At 36.1% G+C, this 20,699-nt stretch overlaps 1 protein-coding gene across 1 annotated transcript in view; it reads left to right on the forward strand.

Annotated features, from left to right (window-relative positions):
- Positions 1-1,201: 1,201 nt before the first annotated feature.
- The window catches only part of EPHA6 (EPH receptor A6), an 814,401-nt gene continuing 794,903 nt past the window's right edge, over positions 1,202-20,699 (forward strand). Inside the window, exon 1 of the mRNA XM_063448791.1 lies at positions 1,202-1,667. Within this exon, the coding sequence (XP_063304861.1) occupies positions 1,547-1,667 (121 nt within the window). The 5' untranslated portion in view covers positions 1,202-1,546. The remainder of the gene's footprint in view (positions 1,668-20,699) is intronic.

A 20,699-nucleotide genomic window follows, 5' to 3' on the forward strand; every position in this document is an offset into this window, starting at 1 on the left:
GAGCTGAGCACACCCTCTTCATGTGCTGTCTCTGCCTTGGAAGCTGCACTGCATGGCACAGGACAGACTGACTTCAAACAGGATTATTTCACATTGTGTTTCACTGAGAGACAGTCTGTGCTAACAGGCATTCTGTGGCTGAACAGGCTGCTGGGGGTTCTCTTTTAGGGAAGCTCTGCAAGTTTCACTTGGACAAGGATGCACAGTGGATACAATGTTAGGGTGTCCTGTCTACAACCTTGAGGACTAAATCCCTAGAGAATGATGAGAGAGAAGGAATTATTTTGCCATTGACTTTGCTTTAGGATTTGGGAGGAAAGAGATTTGGTACTGATGGCAGAGGGGGATGGGGTCTCTGTTATCTGTAAAGAGCCCTCAAACTTCCTACCTGCAGCCCCACACACAGACACAGCCAGGGGGAACGATTTTCCCTACTTCCAATGACTGATCAAACGGGGTACATCATCATCACCATCAGCATCATCACCATCAGCATCACACACATCCCACAACTCGCCTTCAACTCCCACACTATGCACAGCCAATACCTCACACAGTCTGGCCACTCCAAGATGCTTGTATAGCACACATTGCATTGTAAGCAGCCAGGGTGCATCACATATTTTGGAGTCTGTGCTCTGCAAAGCAAATGAAGGGATAATCCATACAGTCAGCGAATGTTGGTGGGGTTTCTCTAAAATATGCAAAATATCATACTTTCCGTGCGCTGTCCATGGTGCTAGTAGCTGCAGGACCCAGGCTACCACAAAGAAGTCCATGCGCCGAGGACGCACGTTAAGTCCAAGTGCGTCCAGGCAAAGCAGCATCCTGCACAGATATCAGCTGGTAGAAGCTCGAACTAGATGTCCACCCCTGGGTGACCCACGCACAATGCCCCGAGCTCACCATTCCATGATCAGATTCTTCTGCAGGTTCCAGTTCCAGAGGAGTAAGAGAATAGAACGCACAGTGAAGTCTGGAGCCTTCAGCTGAATCATAAGTACTACCCCCAAGGGATATCTAACAGGAGCTTTCTATTCAGTCTTCATGAGATTGCCTTCCAATTTATCTAGAGCTAAGGGGGAGGGGGGCAATCTCGCAAACCTACAGCTCAACCTGGAAATCCAAAACAAGCGTGCATAGACTTTAGAATCACCATACAAGTCAGGTGTACATGTAAAGCACTGGAACTGTTGGTGAGTTGACTAGACCAAACCTACCAAAGGCTAATTTGTACACCGAGTCAAAAGGTCTGTGGTTTGTACATAAAGGCTATAGACTGCCTTTAGTGTGTGTTTAAGAAGAACTTCATCCAAGAATCTGAAGATGTCTTATTTTCAGTGAGGGAGCTATTACCCTCGTGGTGATTTTATAAGTAACACCTATTGCTTGTTTGGGTTGGTGTGGTCTTCCTTCTGCCACGGACAGTAGATCAGTCAGACACGCCTCCGAGGATCCGGATCTTAGCACCTACGTGAAATTGTGTCCAGTTGTGTTAAAAGGGCGGTGGACTAAGCCCATCACCTGGAGGTAGAGCTGGATCCACATGTGGAGAAGAAGGGCAGTCATGGGTTTGCCGGATGGGAGGGCTGAGCTGCTGGGGTTTATTTTTTTGAACGTGCTCTGCAGGTTCCTGTCCAACTCCAGCCATCTTTCAGACAACCAAGGTAATAATTAGGATTATTCTATGTGTACTATACATTCCATGCAGTTATAGCTACAGTCAGCAGACTCAGCAACCTGTAAGAACCACATAGCAATGCAGTGTTCTAAGTTTGGAAGTGTTTTAATAATTTTCTTCCTTTGTTTGGTTTTAGATCAGCATGGTTTCATTTCTGGTAGCAATCCTGTACCCTATGTCTATATAGTGTGAAAATTATTTTATGTACACTTTATGTATACAAAGATTATGAGCTCAACCAATCCTAGTCATCAAAGCTGCATTATAAGTCTCATTATACTTTTTAATTACTTACTATTTTTACATTTGTATAGCTCATTGGATAATGCAATTTATAAATACATATTGAACAAGAACTATATCAGTAATCTGGACCTTTTGCAAACAACACAGATAATTTAATGATTAAAGAAACAGAAGTTTCTAAAAAATAAGCTGACTGACTAGATCCACTGATAACTATTGGTAATGAAAGTGTTAAGAAAAGTTTAGTATAGAAAATGGAATCAGATACTGCCTCTGCAGTTGTGAAATCACTCCACACAGCTCCAGAAGGGGGTATAAGAGTGTATAGATATTTTCAGCAAATATGAGACAGCACCTACCAAATTTCCACTGCCCAATTTAGACTGTGTGACATGATGCAAGCTAGCAAATGTTATCTGTCTGCTAAATCAGAAAATCTGTTTTAATTAATTATCTGTTATTTGTACTGTAGATCAAATCTCATGCACACACAGTGCTTTTAGCCATTCTCCTTAATATGCCATTATCATTACATAAATTGTCCAAATCACCTACAGTAATAGAGTGAATATTTTACCTTGAATTTGGCTATTCAGTGTTTTATTATAAAGCATGTTTAGATATATCTTCCTGACAGATCCATGGACGTTTAAAGTTACAAATAAGCCTCTGCTCAATATATATTTCAACAGTACATATATTAACAGCAAGTGAATAAGGGTTTTTTTCTTTAAGAGTTAACTCTTTTATAGAAGGCATTTAAATATAAGTATAACCGTTGGAAAGTATAGTGCAAGGCAGATAAAGTAATTTAGAACAAAGTTACATATACACACACAAACACACACACACACACACACACACACAAACACACATAAAAACACACAAACATGTCAACTCGGAACTCCAGGGTAGTTGTTGAAATATGATTTCTCTCTAGTTTCTGTACCCAAGGAGGACTTCTCAAAGTCCAACTTGAGATATGCAGGTGATGGATAAAAAATGAAAATCCCTTTGTTAATTTCCAACAGTGCCCAGTTCAGCAGTTAATCCTGCTGTTAATGAAATGTATAATAACCTGTGAACTTGCACTTGCCTCTCAAAACCATATTAGTTTTATAATCAAACGTTTAAATCATGTATATAGCGATAAAAAAATGCCTTGTTGCTATATAAATTAACAATATGATAATAATCGGTTTTACCAGTACATCTAGATATAAGTAGTGATACCACTTATTGCCATTTAAAGCATTCCCTGTGAGGCCTGACGTATATATTTTTACTATAAAATATTTATAAACCTGTAAACAAACATTAGATGAACCATTGGCCCACTAACAAACAGGACAGTCGCCTATCACATTATTCTATATTCAGTGTATATACATTGGTTGGAAAAGAATGCAGTAAAATTAGCAGCAAAATCATTAGGAATGTGATAATTGTACCGGGTAATTCACGCCATAAATATAGCATATCTAAGTGAATTCCAAATTTAAAGACCAAAGTAGCTGAACTAAAATCATTCTCCAAGTGTAATATGCTCCGAGTTTGGTTATTTTGGTCTAAAATGTAAATTTTTCTTTTAGTTTTCTTTGAATTCCTGACAATTCTTAAATGAGTGAATAACCCTGTTTGAGATTGATAGGCTATGAGCTTTCAAGAGTACAACCACAACAAGAATTGCCAGAAGTTAGATACTCCGCTGTCTTAACTCTACAGCTACCTTGTTATGTTGCTAAAAGCATCATGAGAGTTGTATTTCTACACCAGCTGGATACCTGTGTTTTAGATCCATCTGTAGTATACTGATAGAAAATGCAAAGAGTCCTCTTTTTCTGCTCTTTCTTGGACTACAACTCCTACTACTACAAGTCATTTTCTGGTTAAGCTTCATGGAATTGCAACCCTTGTCATATTTTCCATGGGAAATATCAATGGTTATTTATTTATTTGTTTATTTATTTTTTGGGCAAAATGTGCATTCTATATCCTGATGATCAGCATTAATCAAATATATTCTGGTATTAAGTGGAACTTATAGCTCTCTGGCAAAGCATGACAGATGTTGCAGGTCCAGTGGTTGACAGAGGCTGAAGCAAAACCACAGCTGATGTTGCTTTCCGAACTCTGATTGATTGAAAAAAAACAAAAAACAGTAACATTTGTATGAAAATAGTGAAGTGTATCTTGGTACCATATGCCCTGTTACCATAGTATTACATCTAATGTTGTACGACATCTATCCACCTATATATTGGATAGTCAAATAAATCTTGTCTCGCTAAGGGTTATGGGAGTTTGCATAATGGTTCTAATCCACTGTACATTAAGGCTTAGAATGGAAAATTTCATAAATATAGAATAAAAATAGCATAATATGAACTGATCGATTGGCATTAATGATGACAGTTCGTGATTGCAGTGAAGTAGTTATGGTGGCCCAGAGTGGTCCTCTAAATAAATTATTTGTTTCAGATATGATAAGAATAAAAATCACTGAGAAATATCTGTTAACCTTCTGATTTTGGAGAAGTCGCACAGGAATTTAAATTTTAGGCCAACATATCCAAATTGGCAAATTACCGTACTCTAGAACTGCTATTTATTTTTTCACTAAAACTTGTTATTCAATATTTATATCTCCACTGTTCTTAGAATAATAAGTACAAATTATTGTGAATCAGTGAAGTGTACTCTGATGTGGCTCTTCTATCAACTCCAAAGTGTAGCAAATTGAAATGCAAATAGTAATATTTAGGATAGACTTTGTGATTTAAAAAAAAACAATCAGTTTCACATATAGTTAAAAAAAATTTGATTTTATGCTAACACAGTCATAGTAAAAATCTAGCTTGGGAACTTTTCCAGTTTTGCTATACTTATCCACAAATCTGACATTCATTTGAAATTCCGGAGAATTCACACTTTATTGAATAGCCCTACATACGTATTATCTTCAAACCCAGTATCCTTGGCCTTTTAGGATGAAGAGATTTACACTCTTGACCTATAGCCGTGTATTTCAGGATAATTTACTGCCACCTTTGTCCACAAAAGGAAAATAAAATCTTGCATTGCTTGTATACGCTGTTGCCTTAAATCAGGGGTCCTCAAACTCCGGCCCCCCCAGATGTTGCTGAACTACAACTCCCATGATTCTTTGAATTACATAGATAGCCAGAGAGTCATGTGAGTTGTAGTTCAGCAACATCTGGGGGGGCGGAGTTTGAGGACCCCTGCCTTAAATTTTCATTAAGCCAAAATATTAATGAGGGTTGGAAGCAAACAGTAAGAAAATATATTTAATTTCTAGCTCTCGTTGCTTGGAAAATAAAAAACACACAAGTTGCAAAGGATACATTTAGAAGCTTCAGCTATGATTAATAACACTGCGGGTGTAACATGCTTAATAATCCATCCTCTTGTGAAATATTATTTTAATTATTTAATTTATAACTACAGAATATGGCTTTATATTTAAAATGACATATGCTAGCTGTCTTCTCTGTTTATTGTTTTTTCCCCTTAGGGTAAAAAAAAAAAAAGCCTTACACTTTTCCAATTGTATACTCATTAACTATAGCTTGCAAACACTATTATTTAAAAACATCACAAACAAATGGATTTTTTTGTTGATGATAACTATGATATATTGATTTGATAAGTATTCTGTGCAGGAATTGCATGCATTTTCTGCCAAAATACCCACAAATACCAAACTAAGCATTTTTGGGGTGTTTACATTTTTCTTTAAAATAATTCTATAAAAGAATGTTTTTACACAAAAATGGGTGTTTATATATTTTCTGTGTGATAAGAGTAAACTTTGTAGTTGCCATGTAATAGATGCTGCAAGTTGAAGAGCATTCATTAGCTTACATCTCAGGTCATTTATAAGACTGTGAAATTGATGACAAATGGCATATTCAACACATTTTCTTTTTTGGATTTCCAATTATATTGTGTGAAAACTAATTCTTGTTTTCAAACATCTAGTTAATGACCTTGATAAGTACAACTGTGTAACAACTGAATATCTATTAAACTAATTAGTGTAACCTCCAGTAAAGTCATTCTGCAACTCTAGCACTTGATTAAGGTCTGTGCTCACTAAACAGTATTCTACAATGTGACGAGTGGCTTGTAAAATTTAGAATCACAAAGCTGGAGAAAGCTCTTAAACTGGGTCATGGCAAGATTTTATTTTTCTAAATAGACAATTAGGGAGTCAAGTTTACAAGGAGTCATTCATTTTATTACAGGGTAACGTTTTTGAGAATTACCGTCTAAGTTATTCTAATGTAGATTTCTAACCATTAGGAGTTTTGTTTTTACTCAACACCAAACTGTAGAAAATTTAAATACAAATGGCAAAATTAGGCAAAGTAGCCAAGCTGTGCCTGTAGCTGAATTCAAGGATTTTTCCAAAACAGCTTTATTTATCTAAATTTTGCCATTTGGTTTTCTTTTCGCCATAATTTATCATTTAACCCCTTAAGGACCAAACTTCTGGAATAAAAGGGAATCATGACATGTCACACATGTCATGTGTCCTTAAGGGGTTAATAAATAAACTGCTAGACCCTTACGCAATGAGCATTTATGTTTAACCCACTCAGATATTTCAGAGTCAAGACACCCAGGTTTCACAGAGCTACAAAAAAAGAATTTAAGCTAAACGCTTACTGATAAATAACATTTTTGGCCATTTGGCCATAAATATTATTATAAAGAATTTGTGAACTGTATAAAAGTAAATAAAAAACGTTTATGAATTAACATTATTTTCAGCAATGTTATTTTACACTGTAATATTTTTTTTATGACCCTGTTATCAAGAGATATAGCAATATGTCATTTCAATATTGTGACAGTTCTCGAGATTGTAACTCAAAGGGTGTAACTGGTACACACTGTGATTTTATGTTTCGAAGCAAATTTCATTCTGGCAAACTAATTAGAGCTATCGTATATCTTTGTGACAGGTGTTGCATCAGAAGATCTACCCTTGGATAATATGTTTATATTATACTACGCTAGAAAAGGATATTTATAAAGGAAAACAAAAGTGAAATCAATAAGGAATAAGCTTTATTAAATGTTGACATTTACCACCATATATCTTAAATGTCAGAATGTCAGGAAGTAAGCAATATTTGACTTTTCAATGACTGAGATGTTATATTGTCAAATTGAATACTTTAATATTGTTTACATTTTTAAAGGTTACAGATCAATGACGTCTGAGTAATTTTAAGTGAATTTAACTGTGTTCCATGTGAAAGTATTTAATCTCCAAAATGATTGGAAAATCACAATCTTAATCATTATACCAGTGATACAATTTTATATGCAGGCGTTACATACTACCGTATATATTATATATCATTTTCAGAGAATACACTATGTTATGGCTGGTATATCAAAGGGTGTGATATCGTATTCCCTGAACAATAACACTCGGACAATATTCAGGCCAATATAGTCGAGCCACTAAAGAGTTAAATTGTTTCTGCTTAGTTATTTGGTCCAAAACATAAAGATTTTCATCAATTCAGTATTGTACACTGTTTAGTGAACACGCCCAAATGAATTAGTTTAAGTGGAATACACAATCGAACAAAATTACATGTTGTTATTTTTTTGTATAGACTTAGAAATGCATTTCAAAGATGGGTTATTATGAAACTAGCAGATTAAACTGTGTGTTATGCAGGAAAAGACGTGGTAACAAAAAAGTGGAAACATACTGTTTATAGTGCTAATTCACTAGATTAGCCTTATTCAACCCTTTAACACCTTAAGGAACAATAACATTTTAGATGTGTTCCATGGCGACCTCATGTGAGCATGGAATGTCTTGGTTGTTGAGCTCTGGAAGCTCCGTATAACCCTGCTTTCATTAGATTATGTAGAAGGGCTCAATCCCAGTAAAACCAAAGGCTATATCAGGGATAGGCAACCTTCGGCACTCCAGATGTTGTGGACTACATCTCCCATAATGCTGGCAAAGCATCATGGGAGGTGTAGTACAAAACATCTGGCGTGCCGAAGGTTGCCTATGTCTGGGCTAGATGGTGATTCAATGAAACCAATGGTTTAATAGAATCATATATAGTTTGGGGGTTATTTTAGGCAGACTGGTGGCATCTATAATCCAACAGCTGGATAACATTTTCCATACTTAGAACCTGTGTAAATGTTAACAGCGCTGGACTGTGTTCACCACATGATATTACTTCTGTTGATCACATAGAAATATCAGGGCTGCTTCTCGTAAATTTAGTTCATGTTCTTCTTGCCTTTTTCCATGTGCAGTCTTTAAACAGAAAGTTGTGTCCAGCTGGGAGCTATTTTGCATTACTTTGTCAAAAAACCTGGACTTTTATTGTCATTATTGGTATTTACAAAACATTCCAATTTATTATAAAAAGCTTTTAAATAGGTTAAAACAAATGTATCCATGACTGAAATTAAATGACATTTCCAGTTCTCTTAATTTGGTATACATTTTGAAAGTCCTTTGTGAATGCACCCCAATTTACTGTCTAGCAATAGATGGCTTTGTTTAATCCAATGTTGACCTCTTCTGTTGGTTACTGATCTCCTTATTCTCTTATTAGCCTATACCAGGGGCTTTGCTGGAAGGGGTTTGACCCTGGCTGGAGCTTTGAGTAAATTCCTGAAAAGCCCTGTATCTGATTAAGCAACCCTCTCATTGTTAGTCCTGAGTCCATTGCAGTATTGAAAGAGAAAACATACTGTCAATTGGCAGTGCCATTTTAATGCTCCATAGTTGGTGTGAGTTACATGGTACAGTGTCAGCAAGGGTTTTAATGCAATGTTGGGTAAATGCTGCGGTTGCATAGTTTATAAGGCAGGTTGTGAAGTTTACACAGCATGGTGGTAGGTTAATACAGCAGGTGTAGTGTTTATACAGGTTTACTCTGAACTCATTAAAGATGTGGTATCATAGTTAATATAAATTAATATATGTGGAAGTGGCCATAAAATATTCCATTAGATTAAAGCTTATTGTCTTTTTATCACCTAGCAACATTCCTGGCAAATGCCATCAATGGTCACCACATATGCATGACCTCCACACGCCTACCCACCACAGATAATCTTCTGGTGTCTCTTCACTACATTGTCTATGTTCTCCCTTATGTTTCTCCCAAAAACTAAATTAATTTTCCCTTCCAGAAATGCTCTTTTTCCATACTGTGACTTTACTTGTATTTACTTTTTATGAAGGCTATGAAGAGTTCAATAAGTGGTACAAACACACCTGGTTCACAGCTCGTGGAAAGGCAGCCATCTTGCTAAGATTAACCTTAGCTATGTTTAGCCCCTTCATGACAAATGGTTAAGCAAATCCTATGATCTATGTTTCTATGTTCGTTCTTCTATTATGAATCAGCTGACCTGCCAACTTCGGAGCAAACCTTTTTGGATAGTCACAGGTCACTATGCTGTTTACAACTTAATAAAATTTTTAATGTAAAATTGGTGGGTGTTCTTATGAAACCCTTCAAACAAATTAATCATAAACTGGGAATATATAAGAGATAGCGGCAGCCTTTAACAAGGCTGTATAATACAAAGGCAATTAAACACATATATTAACCTTGAGCTCAAATCCTCACTACTCAGACATCAGCATTGGCTATAATATTCAGTCCCTAAGTTTAAACCAAACCAAACCAGTAAAGCTACGTGCATACAATACCAAATCCTAATGTACACTTTTAAATAACAGCAAGGGGGCTTACTCATTGATTGTCATTAAAGTGATGCTAAAAACCTATTAGTGAAAAGTGTACATATAGCACATGTAATGGTTTTGGTTATTCATCGTAGCTGAATACCACAGCAAGTGCTGCTGCCCAAGAGTTGTGGGAGTTTGAGCAGAGGACTGATATTAGTATTTTTTGTAATTCATATTATACAATGACAGTCATAGAGCACCATCTGTCTCTTAAAGGATTAACATGCATTTTTTATGTTACACTAAAAATGTTGAAACAGGAGTAGGGAGAAGTCAGAATATATTCATAGTTCAGCTCATGGGTACCAATATTGAGTAGTCAACTAATTTATCCACATTTAGCACACAAACCTTAATTGTTAGCTTCGGGGAATACATAATATATATATATATATATTTTTTTAATGTATTTTTTAAATTTTTTTATTTACGAACTTGATACAAATGACATAATCAGAATTCATTTGTAGATGCACTTTTCATTTATTAACAGAAACATTCTAACATACCATACAGCCATGCTCACACCTATAAACACCCACACAACCAAGTGTACCCGCCAACTCCAGTATACATTTACAATATACATTAAATGTTTTACAAAATAAAAAAAAGTTTTATTGCTTTACCATATTGTGTTTTAATGGCATAATGATGTCCTATTGTTTTGTGGAGGTTAGGATTTGACTGCAAGCTGTTACGCATTCAGAATCGCAAGCTGGTACACAGCACATATAAAAGCATACATTTAAAGTACAAGAATAACAGTCGATATAAATTACGATGATTTATACTGTGCAAATAAGAATCTGGTTGGATCTGCATAGTTTAAACAGCACAATACCTTGATTTATTGATATGTCAGCCCATTAAACAATATCTCTACAATACACTCTGTAAAGAATTACGAGGGCATTTACTAAACTAAACATGGTTTTATAGGGCTGATAAAAGATACTTTTATAGATGTCTCAAACTACAAAGATAATGCAATCATACCTTTAAAAAAAAAAAATCTATTTCTAAGATTCTTTACCTTGACACTGTCTTCTCTAACTTTTACTGAACCTCTGCCTCTTTGATATTATCTCTAAATTATCTACTGAAATCTCAAATTTTCCGATAAAGCATAAAATCTATGGATAGTAATTAGCCTTCAACTTTTCCAGCCATTGTTATTTTTATTTTTTTTCACTTGCCGCTATACAGCAAAAGATAATGGCATTTTTGTGCATAATAGTGGCATGCTGTTGCAGAACAGGGCAAAGAGTTGACTTTAATATGCTGTCTTAGTAGATGGTAAATCATAGCTACTCAAGTATTTCCAACGATCCTCTCTCATCAGCGTTAAGCTCTGCCTTTAAACCTGGTTCATCTTATCGTTCTATCACCAGTGAAATCTGTGTGAGCAACTCAACAGGCAAAGTTTGTGAATAAACAGGATGTTTTACGACAAATAGGTTGCATCATTGACATCCTGTAGCTTTCATGTCTCCATACAGATTTTAAGCACTTAAAAGCAATCTTCAGCCTTTTCTTTATCAAAATGTATATCGATGCCTACATTATGTTTCAGGTAATGTTTCACAGTAGATCAACTAGTTTGTAACCTCATCCTTTTGTACAGCAGTGTGTAACACAATGATTCTTTATATATAAATAATTAATAATCTCTTTTCCTATAGCACGGCATACTAAAAGCCTTACCCTGTAGTCATGGTTATTTTTGATTTTCTAGAAAGTATAAACCTGACAACATTGCTTTTAATACATTCAATAGCGGCATATGCCTAAAAAGGGTAAAGTTGCATTTGTTTTGTAAAATCACAGAACATTTGCAGATCTTAAAGGCAGCATGAGATATATAAGCTCATTCACTAAACAGCAATTTCAAAGCTCACAGAATGTAATACTTAAAAAAAAAAAACACCTAACATAGGCAAACGTACCAGGGGTTTAGTTACAGTATATGATCATACATTGCATAAGCCTGCCACAACGTCAATGTACCCCATTCTTGGCATGTCCTACTCTAGCAGTCTAATGTCTGCTCTTATGAGATTAATCCAATTACTTGGGAAATGCGTCAGGTTCACAGCAGGTCAAGGTTAACTATGACCCTTGAATGAGGCACCTGTGATAGAGAGCAGTGCAAAACAATGGTGTTGGTCTGAACTCCCAAATATATATGTATATATGAAAATACACCTCCTTTTGGGAGGGGTGTGTATACAACAAAGTGCTAAAATAAATAAACAGCAGCAACTCTATACACTTGTGTGGAAAGATCCTCTTAACCAACCAAAAAATCCAAAATCTATTAGAGGGTGTAAGTAGAAACCTACACCTTTAAGTGAAATGCAAGATAAGTTTTAGGTAAACTTACCCCATGTAACTTGGTTAAAAGCTTGACCTGAAATACATATGAAAGATAAAAGACAAAAAATACAATATAGTGCAGATGGTACGTAGAATGAGGTAAAATAGGTGATGGTAAAATCAGGACAGTCACATTTAGAGGAGCCTGTGTTAATACTGGCTCCATAATTGAGCTTTTATGCTTTTAAGGCAGCATCACACCTCCAATTAGTTGTAGGGTATATCTCTAGGAGAAAACATAAGAGAGAGAGAAACCAATGTGCAGTCTGTTAAGATCAGGTAAAAAGGTGGAATAAAGGAAAGGGATTCTTTGGACGTGGCACACGCTTGGCATGTAGGGGCACAAACAATAAAAAAAATACATTTTATCAAATTTAAAAACTCCACAAATGATGAAGAATTCCTTATAAAAGAATTAATAACCTGTCACTTGGTGCATGTGGTGTATGTATTGGAATGCCCTTGTGGCCTAAAATATGTGGGTCGCACTAAGCGTAATTTACATATACGTGTGGAATAACACATTAGAAACATTAAAAGAGAATATGAAGGGCATATTGTATCACAGCACTTTGAACTAAAACACAACAGTGATCAAAGAGGCCTCAAATTCATGGGAATCCAAAAGGTCATAGGAAATTGGCATGGAGAGGACTTTAATAAATGTCTAGGACGAAATGAAGTGGATATTCAACCTCGGGACCTTACAACCCCGTGTTTGAATATCGACTACGAATTGTGCCACTTTATTTAGAAACATTTGCACAGCACTTAACTTTCAGAACCATCTGCACCACTCTTCATTTTTAGCTTTTAAGCCATAACATTGTAATTATTTCTAGACAAGTTCTTCTAATTTACATTTATTCAAGACTGCATACCTTCATGGACAGAATTTTTCCTGAGAGTTTATTTTGAGCGAAAAGTTCACACTGTATACATATTGCTTATATATATTTTTATTATTATAATCCATAATAGTTTTCTTCTGGTTTATAAAATAAACTTTCTTCCCAACTCATCTATAAAAACAACTTATAGATATAGCTTAACTATGTATATGTATAGATTTTTTCCCCAAAATATATAGATAAAAATGACTACATTCACTCTACTAAGATGTTTATCTATTTTATTTGTATTAATCTACGTTTCTTTGTCTTTTGTTTTTCTACTGTTATTCCCTGTTTCCTCCTATACTTTTTTCCCTGTACAATTTGCCCACACCCTCTCCTTCTACAAACAAGACATATACATGCTCTTCTGAGCTGTTTTGAGGCAGGGGAGGTCCCAGAGAGCGATGCTGTATGTTTGGGGGGACAGGTCGACGCAATGTTTTGATTGACAGTGCAGCCCCTTGCTGCCTCAGACCCTTTTGCCAACTGGATCTTCCCCCCCTCACACTCTTACAGACAGGCGCATGTGCGCCAAGTGAGGGGAGTGTTGGAGGCGGTCCATGATGCTGCGAGATTGGAGACTTGTGACGCTCACTGCGCTTCGCAACATCACTTCTGCCAACCAAGGCAGGCCCTCACAGACTTCCGCCAACCAACACTGACCACATTGAGAGGCAATAAGGGTGCCAAAAATTTGGCAAGTCATATACTAAACCCCTACATTTACACCAATTAGGATATTTGAAGAGACTCCTAAGCTGTAAACATTGGACAATTACCAACCCATGTGACCCAAGGGGGAAGAACTACAAGGGATTTAAAGATGAAAGATTCTCAGGACCATACTTACAGCTGACTGAAGAAGCTCTACAAGAGTGAAACGCATTTTGGCCATATTCAGGACTTTTACTTGCTCCATTAATATATATATATTTTCAATTTATATTATATGCTATATGTTTATATTGTATAAATAAATGTAATTATTTTTAACAAGTCCTCTGGAGCCTACGGAATCTTCATAGAGGTAGTGCCATCCCCACAAAATTGGCACAGTAATATTATACCTCAGAGCCGGGATCACAAGGCTCTGAATAAGGTGAGCATCATACTTTTTCCACCTTTTTTAACTGATCTTAACAGACTGCACATTGTTTTCTCTCTCTCTTATGTTTTCTCCTTGAGATATACCCTACAACGAATTGTAGGTGTGATGCTGCCTTAAAAGCATAAAAGCTTGATTATGGAGCCAGTATTTATACCCAGGCTCCTCTAAATGTGAGTGTCCTGATATCACCATCACCTATTTTATCTCATTCCACGTATCATCTGCACTATATTGTCTTAACTGTTTTATCTTACATATGTATTTCAGGTCAAGCTTTTAACCAAGTTACGTGGGGTAAGTTTACCTCACCTATGCACAAAACGTATCTAGCGCTCCACTTAAAGGTGTAGGTTTCTACTTACACCCTCTATTAGATATATGTATGTATACATATATAAATGTTACCCAGCACTTTACATATTATAAAAGAAGTACATTTAACAATAAATTAGACAATTACAAAATGTAACAGGAACAATAGGTTGATGAGGAATCTGCTCAGACAAGGTACAGTCTAGAGGAGATGGGGTATAAAAAATCAAAATGATGGGCATCAAAATAACAATGAGGAAAACAGAGGTGAGTGTGGCCCTTTAGGAGAGAGCAAGAGACAGGTTTGTGAAATATACGTTACTCTGGGAGGCCATACGCTTTTCTGAAGAGATAGGTTTTGAGGGACTTCTTAAATAATTGAAGACTAGACTAGAGTCTGATGGGGGTAGACAGGCTGTTCCAAAAGAGAGGAGTCACCCGCGAGAAGTCATGCAAGTGTGAGTCAGCAGTAAGGGTGCAAGCAGCAGACAGTTGAAGGTCACAGACAGAGCAGAGAGACTAAGAAGGGGCATATAACAGTTGTAGAGTTGTTTAGAGCTTTATAGCTTAGTATTTTGAATTGACTCCTATAGGATATAGTAAGCCAATGTAAGTATTGACAGAGGGGTGAGATGTGAGAGGAGCGGATGCAAAAAAAAAAAGAAATCAGCCTAAAGGCAGAATTCATTGCAGAATGTAGCAAAGCAGTATGGCTTCTGGGGAGACCAATTAGGACAGAATTACAGTAATCAATGCAAGAAATTACTAGAGCATGAACAAGCTCCTTTGCAGTTCAGTTGGTTTCCTTATGAAACCAAGAGGGCTACACTTATCTAAACATGCATACATTAATCATACTTTTGGTTTCATCTATAGTTGGGAGTCCAGGCCAACTGTCTGGTTTTGCTAAGGGAGAGGAGCCCCTCCATGATGGATCTTGTATAATTTCTATGAAACAAAAATCACCTTACTGTAGTGTGTTTTTGTGTGTATTGTGGAGCTTGCCCTTCACCTACTTTCCCTTGAAAAGTATGATCAAGGGTTTTTAGCTGTTGATAAGAAAATCCTAAATGGACATTTCTCTGAACTAAACTTCCTCATGTACTTGTCCTATCACAAAAAAAGTCACACAAAAAAATGAAATAAACACAATACATGGCTTCTTGTTGTATAAACAAATAATATCCAAGATATGACAAATAATATTTTAAAACATGAAAAAATATTAGCAATGCTGCCTTGGGTACAGTATTAGCGCTTCTTTGCCAATGAGCATCGGTTATCTGCAAAAACAACGTACAGTGTTGTATAATACAGAGCCATTCAGGGTTATATACTAAAGTGAGAATTTAAAGTGAATTACCAATTTAAGGCCAGAGTAGTTGAACTGAAAGTATTACTAACCTAGAAAAGTTTTTAAGTGTGGCTATTTTGGTCTTACATTTGAAATTCACTTTGATTTTTCAGTTTAGTGACTAATACTGATAGTGTATTTTGGAGTACTTTCACAGGATGCCACATCCCTGCTTTTCATTATCAGACCGGTTTGGGTTAACAAAGTTGTGCTTGTGAGCAAAGTGGATTTAAAGATGGCATCTCCCACAGATAAATGGTAAACCAAAAAATACACTAATCAGAGCTACTTAGCTGTAGGTATGCATTACAAAATAGGACACACTGATGATATAATACATATTAACTTTTATTTTAAATAATAATAAAAAAAATGAAGATTTTCCTTTAACCTTCTGCTTTGGTTTATGTAGTGAGAATTTACCACAATATATATATTACAATGATAGGTTATAGTTTAATTTTATACTTGTAATAATCATAGGTAATGTCATTGGTCCCGGCACAGTGTGTATTATCAGAGTGGAAATATTAGCTATCTTGCCACACAGGAAAGATTAGCCTATTTGCCTTTGATTCAGCATCTTCAATTTCTTCTAATGTGCTTTAGTTATCTATACAGTGAAATGAACCATACAGGCACTAAAATGACAATAAGGAAATTATTATACTGCAGTAGAAAAATAGAAAATGTTTTTAGACTTGAGATGATAATGCTGCAGAATAGATATTGTGACGAACAATGTTTATATACAACACGGTAGAAAATTCACAAATGATGATTCTATTCTTCCTGACAAAGTAACACAGTGATACAAACCTAATTGGCTTGAGCTGGTGTCATACTGTTATCTGATCTCTAGAAAACCCACACGCAGAGCGTTCCCTTGTGAGATACTGTAAGGTTCATAGATTAAGGGTTACAGTAAAGGTTGGCATAATCCTCTTCCACACAAGCAGGACATAGGTATTGCACCAGTTGCACCTGTCCACTGTATACCAGCTCCAACCTGTGTCTCTCTGTACCCCTGTCCTCCAGTTAGGTCTCTCCTCAGTATCTCCCGCCTCTAAATGACCCTCCCCCTAGTACCACAAGTCACCGGTTGTATTTCTTCCCTGTAAGCAATCCCCTAATTGTGCGTTTTCTTAGTATAACCATCTGCAAGTCCCCCAGGTGTGTCTTTCCCCATACCACACTTCTCCAGTTATTTTTCTCCTGTGTATTTCAGTCTCCCCTCCACCCCTTACCACCCCATCCCCCCTGCTGTGTCTCTCCAGCTCCAGTTTATCCAACCATCAATTGTGTCTCTCTACTTTATCCCAGGCCCATTCAAAGCAACCCCAAACATGTATTCTTCCTCCACTACTGTAAATGGATATACTAATGCTATTTAAGGCTGGGATGTAGCTGTCTCCATCCTCTCTTTGCTGGGTTTTGTGTATGGTATGGTAAAGGAAAGTACTCCATATTTAAACGATACATTATTATAGGTCCTTCTGGCAGAGAGAAACCACTATATCACTAAAGTGACACTAGACGTTTGGGAGGGTCCTGGAAGTACATCCGAGCAGATTCCTATATCTGCCTTTAAGTCATTCATTATATACGTGTGGTTTTTGATACTCTGGTATAGACACCTGTAAGCTGTGATTTTGTGTTTGACTCTAGATTATGTTTTTATGTTTCCATAGTGGGCAATGTTGCCATTTATTTAAGGATTGTGTGTTTGTGTACTTACACCTACACTAGTTTTTATTTATGTACATTAGAGATATGTTTAGTGCTGGCCGGATGTCGGCTGGTAACCTAACTGGAGAAATAAATCAGCATGGGGGATGGTTTCACTAAGCCACATGGGACAATTTTCTTACCACTCAAAAATGACTTTTCTTGTTTCCTGGGATGTATTGCAACCCCATCTACATTGAGAGTTAGTAAATTTATTTTAAAAGTGAGGGTTAAATTTTGAGTTTTGGATTCACTTGGTATAATCCAATTCAACCGTAACCGCAATACGTAACAATGCCTTCATGCTTTACCAAAAATTATAGGAAAGATAACATTTCCATTTAGTGACAAAACTGGAACAGTGTGTTAGCACACATTTATTGGAGCCAGTAGCAACATTGGTAAAGCCAGAATGAACAGTTGCAGTTGGGGTGCATTCATTTGTATTCTACTTGTTCATTTAGAGAAGCATTCATTCACTCATTCACCCACTCATGGTAGTTGCAGTACTAGCGACAATAGATGTCTGCAGTTGGCCAAGCTGGGGTCGGAAGTGGATTTATTTGTAATTAGAAAATGTGATCACTATAAATGATATACTCTTCAAATAATTTTGAAAATGGTTTTAAAGGAAACCAATAGTAGAAAACAACTCGTGATTTTGCATATTTGCTGGATAAACATGGGTAATTCTTTTTTTTTTTTTTTTTTAAGTGCACAAAATTATGTTTTCCTCCTAATACCAAAAGGCATTTTGATTTTCTGTGGATTAACAGCCTACCCATATTCAATTTCAAAGATTTTGCCTAGCATGTACACTTTTGTTCTAATAGTATCCCATTGTGCCTTGATGTTAAAATTCATTTGGGAAAAGGTAGGAGTCTGCTTTTATTCAGACAAATGTATGGCTCCACATACCACTTAAGTTAACCCATTGCAGGGATAATTGTATTTAAAAATCTAAGAATGTAACCAATATTGTTCTATTGTCTGGTTCCAATTCTACATTAAGTAAAATCTTATCTATTTATTAACTTAAAGGCGAGTTCCATAAAAAAAAAAAAATGGTTAGCACTGACTAAATACATCAAGAAGATAATAAACCTATCATTAAAATATTAAAGGGACACGACACACACATGAAGGCTTTTGCTTGATGAAGAGCTTTCAGTTTACATAAAGTTCATATTTCTATAAAAATTGACACTTTCAAAAAAAATTATACCCCCTTGTTTTTTTAAGCAGACAATGTCCTGTTACTTCCTGGTTTGTTTAGCTCAGGGGAACTAAACTCAAGAAGTAGAAATTCTCCAGTGCACTTGCCTTGCAAAGATTTCTCAGTAAGCTGCATTGGGAAGTCTGTGATTGGACAGACTTGGAAAGTCTAGGCGGGGTTAGAAGAGGAGGGCCTGCAAAGGCTTCAGATAAGAGATCTACAGCGTTTGCAAGCTGATTTTAAATACACCCTCGGTGAAGAAATACAAAATTAAATGCATGCATATTTTCATTGGTGTATATCTACTAAATATCGTTTTTTTGTGTTTTTGTATATGGGCAGTAGGGTGTCACTTTAGCAATTTGCAAACAAATTAACACATTTCGTACAAATTTGTTAATGGTAAATTAAAGCCTTACAACTCAAATCAAGACAACATTTGAATACTTTGCCATTCCACACCACCACAACACATTGTGCTGTTTAAAATCAGGTTACGGTTAAAGCAGGGCTTGGCTAAGTTAGGAGAGGGATGGCTGTCCACAAAACATATGGAAGCTAGAGTAATCCCGGTGGTTAGGTGTACATATGATCTGACTTTCGCTGGTAAAGAAAAGTATTACAAATATAGTAACCCTATAATAGTGAGTGTCCTATCTAAATTCAGAAAGGGTAACCTTAACTAACAAGCAACTAACTCATTCTGTACAGTGAGCTGTTATCCAATTACTTTACTATGATTTTATATGTTTTTTTAAAAGGCTTTAGAAAAAAAAGTTCAGTTTTTTTTTTTTTTAGACTACCATCTTTATAACTACGTGATGACACTTGACGTCACTGAGAATGTTAAAACCATTTATCAATAAGAAATCTAATAAGATGGTATTTCTGGCACCGCATAGGTCTGACAATGAATTATCATGGATAAGAGCATTTTATTGATGTTTCCGTCTAATATTTAAAGTGAACCTGTCATTGTCCAAGCAGTGTGATGGATATAAAATTAATCGGTAGACTGTGCTAACAGAATTGCTAGAAATTGTGCAGGATTTAAAAAAAAAAAAAAATATCATATTTAAAAGAATGAATCAATTTCAGCCCCTACTACTTTATACAGTGCATGTGCTTTGCAAAAAGAATATAAGAGAGGAGTCACAGATGTAACTCTGTTTAAACGTTTATGCACTGGCAATAAAGCCGAAGTGTTGATCTTATGGTGGAGATATTTCCAGCATTGTGAAGCATTACTACACACCTCCCAACATTTCAAACAGACAGAGAGGGACACTTTCATTTTAAGGGTGTGAGTGGGGATGTGACTGGTCTGTGAAATTTTACGTGATTTACTAATAGCAATGAATGCAACTAAAATGTAATTTAGAACAATAGCGATGTATCTTATTTACTATTTACACAGACTGAGTCCTAAACACATTTATTGCACTTTTTTAGATACATTTACTTTGAGCATAAATGCTGTGGAGCACTGGGATATACTCAGACACACCGACAATACAGAGATGCAAGAAGAAAGGGACATTAATATACAAAATAGAGACACAGGGACTTGGACCTAAAAAGGGACTGTTCTCCTAATTAGGGACACATGGGAGGTATGCTACTTCTATGAGAGGTAGGTGGTAGAAGTAAATAGGAGTTGGGCATTACAGTACACAGGATCATGGTGAAAGGGCCTGCGATAGTAGGTATATAATTAATTAATAAATCTTATAGCAATAAAATGATATGATTCAACTGTATTTTAAAGTATAAATTCTTATTTTAAAGAAACACTCCAGTCCCCTGAAGCACGTTTAAGGGATTAACGGTCTATTCCATGTCTTATTTTGTAAAAGTGAAAATTTCAGGAGATAGTCATAGACAGTGGTGTATCCTGGTTTTGTGCTGCCCTAGGCAGGACAAAACTCAGGCACCCCCCCCCCCCCAACCTTTACCCCGTGCCGCATTCTAAATACACACACACACATTCACTGACAGATAC

Source organism: Pelobates fuscus, chromosome 1 (genome assembly GCF_036172605.1).
Source record: "Pelobates fuscus isolate aPelFus1 chromosome 1, aPelFus1.pri, whole genome shotgun sequence".
NCBI classification, from domain to species: Eukaryota; Metazoa; Chordata; class Amphibia; order Anura; family Pelobatidae; genus Pelobates; species Pelobates fuscus.